We start from the raw sequence: 9,382 nt of genomic DNA on the forward strand, positions 1-9,382 counted from the left end.
ATGTGCAACTAGTCTACTTTAAAGTATAAAAGTATAAAACAGGCCACTGCTTCATAAGCAACTGGGAAAGGGTAACTCCTGGAGATGGTGATACGGCTGGCTGACCTAATCCATCCGACTGCGCTTTTCTTTATATGTCTATTACACATATGATTTGTTTTGGTTTTTGAGTTTTTTGCAATGTATCCCAGATTAACCTAAAACTGGAGATCTCCTGTCTCTGCTTTCTGAGGGCTAAAATGATGTCATAAGAGAAAGCAGGGTAGGGCTGCTTTTTTAGTTTTTAAATCACCCACATTCCAGAAACATTTGCTCCCAGTACTTTGAATGATTTCCCCGTCTTCTGAAGCAGGTATGCTTCGCTCACCCCGCCCTAGCCTTTCTCCAGATTTTATGTACCCATGAAAAGAATCTACTGGGTCAATGGCATTCTTTAACATCTATGCGCGTTCTCCATTTCCCTCAAGATTTTACAGAGAAATTGCCAAGGTGTGAGAGCTCCTTGTGGCTCAGCCCCGATCCGAATGGCTTATTACTCGTGATCGTCTTAAGACAGCGGGGCTTTAAAGCAAGACCGAGGAACCCGCCCTGTTCAGCAGCAGCACTGGGCCAGGTTAGGCTGCGAGCCCACGGCCGGGGCTCGCCGCTCCAAGGGGAAGAAGCCTCCGGAGGCTTCTGTACCGCGCGGGGAAGCCCAGGCACCAGGTCCCTAGCGTCCGCACCGCCCGGTTGCCAAGGGAACCGCTGCGCGCCGCGCTCCCGCCGACTAGCCGGCCTGTGAGGGGCCAGGCCCGGGCAGGCCAGCCATGGAGCTGCCGGACCCTGTTCGTCAGCGCCTGAGCAACCTCAGCCTCACCATGTTCGGCGACTCCAGCCGCACCGGGCCAGAGTCCATCGAGGCGACGGGTGAGTGGAGAGGGAGCAGGGCCACGCGGGGGTGTGGCTCGCGGGCGGGAAGGCCGCGCAGGCCGTGCCCGGATGAAAGATGGCGGCTCCGGCTTCAGCCAGAGCACTGTCCCTGGGGAGGAGACCACGAGCTTCAGCCGCCGCAGCCTCTGCACCCAGTGGTCGCCGAGCGGATTGGGATGCGGAGCAGGAACGCCTTCTCCCCACGCGGGTCCCCGCTGCGTCCCCTGCGTGACAGTCGCCCGCTCACAGGCCCGAGTTGGGGAGAGCATCCCGAGTCCTTCCCCGCACAAAACCCGGCTGTGTCCAAACCCCTCCTAGCAGAGCAAGACTGGCAGCTGCCAAACTGACAAGGCCTTCCTCTGCCTGGTCCTTCTCCCCCTCGATCTAATAACGAAATACACCGGGTTGACGCCAGTTTCTGCCTCCTCAATCAGGATGACAGCATGCATGGCTTTCACCTTTGAACTCAAGGAAGTGGAAATCCTTCCTCTGGCTTGGCTTGGGCTTTTTTATTTTTATTTTCTTTCTTAAAGGGGGCATTGAAAAGCAAACCCACGTCCTACCATTTCATTTTGTCACCTTGGTCATTGGTGTAATTTAGGCTATATGGAGAAAAACCTGAGACATTAGGATTTCGTGTTTCTGATTCTGTGAGCCTTACCGTGCACTAAAATCAAATAATATCAAAGTCTCTGGAGTCAAGGTAGTGATTGAAAAGAATGGGGTGGCATTTGTTCTGTAGTTTTCTAGAGCCTCAGCAGCCTAGATAGTAGGGATGGTGTGGACAGCAGTAGAACTAAGTAAGGACTTTGACACTGGAATTTCGTATTGTTCTCAAGTGTCACAAAATATTGTTTTCCTAACCATTCAGACATGACAAAAGCTGTTTAAGTTCACTGTCGGTAAAATTTGTCTGACCTATTATACAGTGCTTTAATTTTATCTCATTACAGAGCTCAGCTGGAACTTTTGTAAAATTTAACGAATTCACACCTTGTACTTTCAATGGTTTCTTTCAATTTTGGTCTGATCTTTCAATTGCATAACTTTAATGTGTTGAAGTATGGACATGAGACTAGATAAATTAAAAGCCCTGGCAATCTAAACGGCCACTCTGCCCAAGCTATATCCCCATAGCTTTTAAAACAAACAACAACAAAATTTATTTGATTACAGTGCAATCAAGAAGTTCCTGGGCTATTCTGAAATTTGCTATGTGGTCAGACTAGCTTTGCACTTGAAATGTTCCTGCTTCAGTCTCTTTGCAAAACAAATGGACTACAGTGTCTGCTCTAAAGGTTCTAAAAGTATCCGCTTAACCAGTGTGCAATTACTTTCCTGTTTTCTTCTTGGTGAATCTGACTATAAGATCGCACCCATAATAATACTGTTGCCAAAAGTATAATAATAATAATCAATAATAATAATAATCCTGGTGGGTTTTCTTTAGAACTAACAGATTTTAAAAATTCATTCCTAGCCAACAGGTGGTAACGCATGCCTTTACTCCCAGAACTCAGGGGGCAGAGGCCAGCCCTGTCTTCAGATCAAGTTCCAGGACAGCCAGGTCTATACAAAGAAACCCTGCCTTGGGGAAAAAAATCATTCCTATATTTGGGGTAATTTAAAAAAAATCAAAGCAAGGATAAGCAGACCACAATAGCCAGCCTTGCTCTTAAAACTTAATTTGCTTCTAGAGACCGTGACTTTTTTCATTAATTTATTTACTTTTCTTCTATGTGCACTGGCGTTTATGCTTGTGTGCCTGCATATAAGCTTGTGTTACAGATGGTTGTGAGACACCATGTGGGTGTGGGATTTGAACTCAGGACCTCTGGAAGAGCAGTCAGTGCTCCTAACCACTGAGCCATCTCTCCAGCCCCCAAGGAGCTGTTTACATTCAGACCACCACAGCTCATGTACATCACACTGCATCTTAGAGGAAAAGATAGTTCTTTTATTTTTTTTATTTTGTGCGTATGAATGTGTTTCTGTGTGTGTGTGTGTGTGTGTGTGTGTGTGTCTGTGTACATTACATGTATGTCTAGTGCCCACAGAGGCCAGAAGAGGGCACCAGACCTCCTGCAACTGGAGTTAGAGTGGTCATGAGCCACTGTAGGTGCTGGGAACTGAACCCAGTATTCTGCAAGAGCAGCTAGTGCTCTTGACCACTGAGCCTCTCTCCAGCCCTAGCTAGCACTTCATATTCACAGTTCAGAGAGGCAAATAGGAGAAGGGAAAGATTTCCGCTGGAGTGGGGGAACATGGTCAAGGAAGGATGCAGGGAATGGCACTAGGTTGAGCATTTCGGAATGTGTAGGATTAGCATTTGCTGAAAGGGGGATTTTTTTTTGAGATTATTATCTAAGAGCTAGCCTATAAGAGATTTGTTTTTATTCATTCATTTTACAGTTCATTATAAACTCTACAAAGGAGGCAGTGATAATCATATGTTGAATAAACTTTCATATTTGCATTCCTTTTTTGGATTTAAAAAAATAACAGGTCACATAGGTAGCTTTGACTAGCCTCAAAATCACTCTTTCCTTGCCTCAACCTCTGAATGTATGGATTACAAAAGTATACATACTACCATCCCAGATGATAGTCCTTTTCTCTTTTTTTTCTTACTATGTAGCCCAGGCTGGCCCCACACTCACAGTGATCCCCTGTCTCTCAAATGCTGTAATGTAAGAAAGGCATGTGCCACTGTGTCCAGCTTGATGGTCCACATTTAATCCAGACTGCCTGTTTGCAAAAACATCAGCACACTGTAGACACACACAATCTAAGAGCTTACATGAAACATCTGTCCAAGTAACTAATGTTTGCAGTGTGAAGTATTAAGATAAATATACTTTAAGCTATTAGTAGATATAAATAGGCCCAAGACTTTACTGAGCCAATGTCAATGCTCAGGAAGGTGAGGGCTTCCAGGGCACCGGGCAGGATTAGAGCTGTGTTCCTTCCTGTTGTCCCTGCAGATAATGAAATGGTCTCCAGCCTGGCCTTGCAGATGTCACTTTATTTTAACTCTTACTTTTTCCCACTGTGGTGGGTGAGCTGCATCGTGATGCTGCACCTGAAGGTGAGTCTCCGTCCCTCCCCCACTCTCTTCCGATCCCTTCACATTCCCAGGGGAGGGTCTCAAAGCCTCTTCCGTCCCAGGTCAATGCTCTCAATGGAAGATTTTACAAGGATGTTTTGCCTTTTCTTTTTAGTATTCGGTCTTGCCCGATTACTACAAATTCATTGTGATTACTGTTGTCATCCTCATAACCTTGATTGAAGCGATCCGGTTGTACCTGGGCTGCATGGGTAACCTTCAGGAGAAGGTAGGTTCCTCCCTCCTTTCAGGACTACGATAACGAGGGTTAAGGTTTGTGGCCCGTGTGAAGCGGCACCAGTCTGGGTCTAAGGGGGTCTAAGTCTCCAACGTGAAGACTTTAGTCACTGCTTAATCTTTTGAGCTCCAGTTTCTTCATATACTAGACAAGGAAAATAACACTTGACACTTGACATGTTTCTGAGATGAGGTGCAATGTTCCTATGAAGTATCTAAACATAATGAACTCTTAATGATTGGTAAGTTCCCAGTTTTGAAAATATTTGGTCGACTGTAGAGGAGTGGGAGCACGAGTAGGAGAGACAGGGAGGGTAATGGGGTGAATAAGATCACAGGGCATTCTGTGCACGTATGGAGCTATAATAGCTGTATATAGCTGTGTTTTCTGAATCATCACCCTGCCTAAGTGTTTACAGTTTCCGAAGTGCTTTAATAATTCCTGTGGTTTGCTAGGCCCTTCCTGCCAGGCCCCACCCGGCACATCTTACTGTTTTTCTTGGTATTTCTGAAGCCTACCATCCACGCTAGGTTGCGGCGTTGATGCCTAGTCATGCCCACGCTTCCAGGTAGGAGAGCTCCCGTTGCGCGCGCGCCGCTCAGGCCTCTCTCTCGCCTGCCTTCTGTGGTGCTCAGTCGGGACCTTTAAATGTAATGGCCTACCATTCAGCGGTTCGAGGTGCTTCACACTGAATCAGTTTTCTCTTCTGGACAGTAGATTTCTCTGAGGACAAGGACTATGGTGTACTCCTGAACCACTCACAGAGCCTGTGATGCAGTTTCTTTGTATTGCTAAGTTTGACTGTATAACAAAACCAAAACCGTATGTATACTACTGATCTTATACCTCTCGCTGTATGTTGCTGCAGGTTCCTGAGCTGGCCGGCTTTTGGCTTCTGAGCCTTCTGCTGCAGTTGCCTTTAATCCTTTTCTTGCTCCTTAATGAAGGCCTAAGGAATCTGCCCCTGGAGAAAGCAATACACATCGTCTTCACCGTCTTCCTTACTTTCCAAGTCATCTCAGCATTTCTGACCCTAAAGAAAATGGTCAACCAGCTGGCAGCCCGTTTCCACCTCCAGGACTTCGATCAGCTGTCTGCAAGTAGTGCAGCTGTGAGGAGGGTGAGGCGATGCACTGAAGAGCTCTGACTCAGTGCTGACCATGTGCTGAGTGCGCGCTGACCGCGTGCTGAGTGTGGGCTGACCACGTGCTGAGTGCGTGCTGAGTGTGTGCTGACTGCGCGCTGACCACGTGCTGACCACGCGCTGACCACGTGCTGACCGAGTGCTGAGTGTGGGCTGACCGCGTGCTGAGTGCTTCTGAGTGTGTGCTGACTGCGTGCTGAGTGCGTGCTGACTGCGTGCTGATCAGTGGTCCACAGAAAGATGATGCAAGAGGACCAGGAAGCGCTAGACGAGACATCTGAGTTGGGCCTGTGACAGGGGACATACGTGCCTGGGTGTGTCCTCCAGGTCTGACATCCCCATGGAGGCAATGCCAAGGCTCACCCATATCAACCCTGCAGCTGAGGGGCTATGTCTAATGCTGGGTGAGCCTGTTGGCAGTTTTATACCACCTTTTCTGTAATGTGTCTGGTTATAATCTTTGACGAGAAATGTATGGCACTTCACACAAGATCAGCTTTGTCCAGTGGAATCTCACTGAGTGTGTCAACATCCTCCAGAACAGAAGGAGTCGGCAATATAAAATGAACTCCAGGGTATTCGTGTGGGTGTTTTGTTTCATTTCGCTTCTGTTTCGGCATTTCTCTCTTATTATTAGGGAATAAAAAGGTGGGAAGGAGTTGGGAAATGGGAAAACATGAAAAATATATGGTGTGAAGAAAGGAATTAATAAAAAGCATAAACATGTGCTATTGTTATTAAACTATCCACAACATGTCATGCTTGTCTGTGCAGATCTTTTGAACTATGAGGTTTATGGGATTATTTGGGTTTTTTTCTAATATTTTGTGTTATGTGTATGAGTGTTTTGCCTGCATGTATGTATGGTGTACTACATATATGCCTGATGCTCATGAAGGCCAGAAGAGGGTGTCTGATCCTATGGGACTAGAGTCACAGAAGGTTGTAAGCTACCTTGTGCGGGCTATGAATTAAAGTTGAATTCTCTGGAAAAATGGCCAGTGTTCTTACAGCTGAGCCATCTCTCCACCCTCATAAGCTTGCTTTACTTGGAGCTATAACATGAGAGAGCCTAGTATACAGCAAGCAGGCAGTGAAAGGCACAGTTTTCATTACTAAGTCATTCATGGTCACTAACAAACTGACTATGAAAAGCTATTAGATTCACATATGAAATTTGGATTGAAAAAGGTGTGTCTTAGGGTTTTACTGCTATGAACAGACACCATGACCAAGGCAACTCTTATAAGGAAAACATTTAATTGAGGCTGGTTTACAGGTTCAGAGGTTCAGTTCATTATCATCAAGGCAGGAATATGGCAGCATCCAGGCAGGCATGGTGCAGGAGGAACTGGGAGTTCTTCCTCTTCATCTAAAGGTTGCTAACAGAATACTGACTTCCAGGCAGCTAAGGATGAGGGTTTTAAAGCCCACACCCATATTGACACAGGTACTCCAACACGGCCACACCCCCAAATAGTGCCACTCCCTGGACCAAGCATATACATTCCACTCCCTGGCTCCCATAGGCTTCTTTAAACACAGTAAGCTATAGAGGCTATACCTAGCCATAACATAATAAAAAAGTACATTTAGTCCAACTTCCTAAGTCCCCATAGTCTATAGCAGTCTCAATAATGTTAAAAGTTCAAAGTCTCTTCTGAGATTCATCCAATCACTTAACTGAAATCCTCAAGGCAAGACAGGAAACCAGCTGGGCAAACTCCAAATATCTCCATGTCTGATGTCAAAGTGGTCTTCAGATCTCCACTCCTTTTTTCTTTATTGATTGCAACAAACTTCTTTCTCCGGGCCTGGTTCCATTCCCTGTTAGCAGCATTCCTCGGCAGGTATACCACGACTGTGGCATCTTTAACATCTTGGGTCTCCAAGGCAATTTCAATGTTACAGCTTCTTCTTTCAATGTCTGGGATCCACACATGATCTGGGCTCCTCCAAAGGGCTGCCATCACTTCTCCAGCTCTGCCCTCTGTAGCACTCTAAGCTCAGGTTGATCCACTCCACTGCCGCTGCTGTTCTTGGTGATCATCTCATGGTACTGGCATCTCTAATTCAATGGGGTCTTCTGATACATTAGGCTTCACCAACAGCCTCTTATAGGCTCTCTTCATGGCGCCGAACCTCAAATCCTTTGCATGACCGCTTCAGTCCTGGGCCATCAACTGCAGCCGAGGCTGCACCTTCACCAATGGCCTTCCATGGCCTCTCACAGTGCCAAGCCTCAGCTGCTCTTCATGACCCCCTCCTTCATGCTTAAAACCAGTACCACCTGGGAAAACTCTTACACATTACCAGGTACAACTGCAGCATGAGGTACAACCTTGGCTATATCTGGAATACAGCTTCTCAGAAAACACTTCTCAGAAGATTTCACCTCTGTATGTTGGTCTCTTCTTAATCACCTAATTTCTTAGCTCTAGCTAACCAATATCAATTGTCCTCATAGTCCCTTCAATACTCTAACCACATATTTTATATTTTTCCTTTCTAAGCTTGCTAAGCTTGTTCAAAATGTTCTTCATGAGACATAACCAGAGAACAAAGTCTCTGCTGTGCTTTAATGAAACTTCCTTTGTCAGTGCAATTAGTATAAATCTCTTTTCCTTAGATTCATGTAGACTCCTCATACAAGGGCAAAAAGCAGCCACATTCTTCACCAAAATACCACAAAAACAGTCTCTAGACCACACAATGGCATTCTTCTCTACTGAAACCTCTTGGGCAAGCTCTCCGCAGTTCAAATCATTCACGGAAATGAAGTATTTCACATTCCTACTAGGATGGCTCACTAAGCCCAACTTAAAGCATTCCAGTGCTTTGCAAATGCAAAGTCCGCAAATCCATATTCTTCCAAACAAAAGCATGGTCAGGCCTATTACAGCAATTCCCTACTCTTGGTAACCAACTTCTGTCTTAGGGGTTTACTGCTGTGAGCAGACACCATGACCAAGAAAACTCTTATAAAGAAAACATTTAATTGGGGCTGGCTTAAAGGTTCAGAGGTTCAATTCATTATCAAGGAGGCAGGAACATGGCAGCATCCAGGCAGGCATGGTGTAGAAGGAACTGAGAGTTCTACTTCTTCATCTGAAGGCTACTAGCAGAATACTGACTTCCAGTCAGCTAAGAATGGTCTTAAAGCCAACGCCCACAGTGACACACCTACTCCAACAAGGCCACACCTCCAAATAGTGCTACTCCATGGGCCAAGCATATACAAACCATTATACAGTGGTTCCCTGTTTTTCCTTGGTGAGAACTGAGATTGAGAGCTGAGACAGCCAAAGGGCTTGCACTTACAGTCATACATCAGCATGTTCCCTTGTGAATAAAAGAAACCTATTTAAGAAAATTTGGTTAAAAACAGTTTCCTGGGTATATCCACATATTATTTTTAAGTGTTTATTTGGATTATCTTAAAGAAAGTGTTGGCACTATTTTTGATCTATTTTACTGGGTTCTTAAACCTCTACCTCCTGACCAACATTTATTCCACCCTGATACCTTACAACACCCCAACACTAGGTAGGAGAGAAAGAATGTTAGAAAAGAAAGGGGGTGTAGACCTTTTTCAGCCAACAAAGTAGAATACTTCCTGCTGATTAGGGGCATTGGGTTCCCTGGGGCAAGTCCAATCTTCATCTTCAGGATACTTCCTCCTCCTCCTAGTTCTAGTTCTTCTTCTTCTTCTTCTTCTTCTTCTTCTTCTTCCTTCTTCCCTTCTTTCATCTCCAATTCCTCCTCCTTCTCCTCCTCCACATCCTTCTCTATTTTCTCACAAACACTGGACAAATTGAAGCAATAGGAAGCAGCACCAGCCTCTTCAGAGCTGTATCACAACCCTGGCCTCAACATTCTCAGGGCTCTCCTATTTATACCATCTCCAGAAAGTTCCCAGTATTCAGACACAAACTATTCACAGCTAGAAAAAACCATATCCCTGCCAGTGCACAACATGAATCAT

General features: G+C 45.5%; 1 protein-coding gene across 1 annotated transcript; it reads left to right on the forward strand.

Moving 5' to 3' along the window:
• Positions 1–552: 552 nt before the first annotated feature.
• On the forward strand, positions 553–6,153 carry Tmem17 (transmembrane protein 17). Its single transcript, XM_052199364.1, has 4 exons — positions 553–906; positions 3,894–3,997; positions 4,131–4,244; positions 5,122–6,153. Exons 1-4 carry the CDS (start codon positions 807–809, stop codon positions 5,398–5,400), a joined length of 597 nt encoding a protein of 198 aa, XP_052055324.1. The 5' UTR covers positions 553–806; the 3' UTR covers positions 5,401–6,153.
• The last annotated feature ends 3,229 nt before the right edge of the window (positions 6,154–9,382 follow it).

Source organism: Apodemus sylvaticus, chromosome 11 (genome assembly GCF_947179515.1).
Source record: "Apodemus sylvaticus chromosome 11, mApoSyl1.1, whole genome shotgun sequence".
NCBI lineage: Eukaryota > Metazoa > Chordata > Mammalia > Rodentia > Muridae > Apodemus > Apodemus sylvaticus.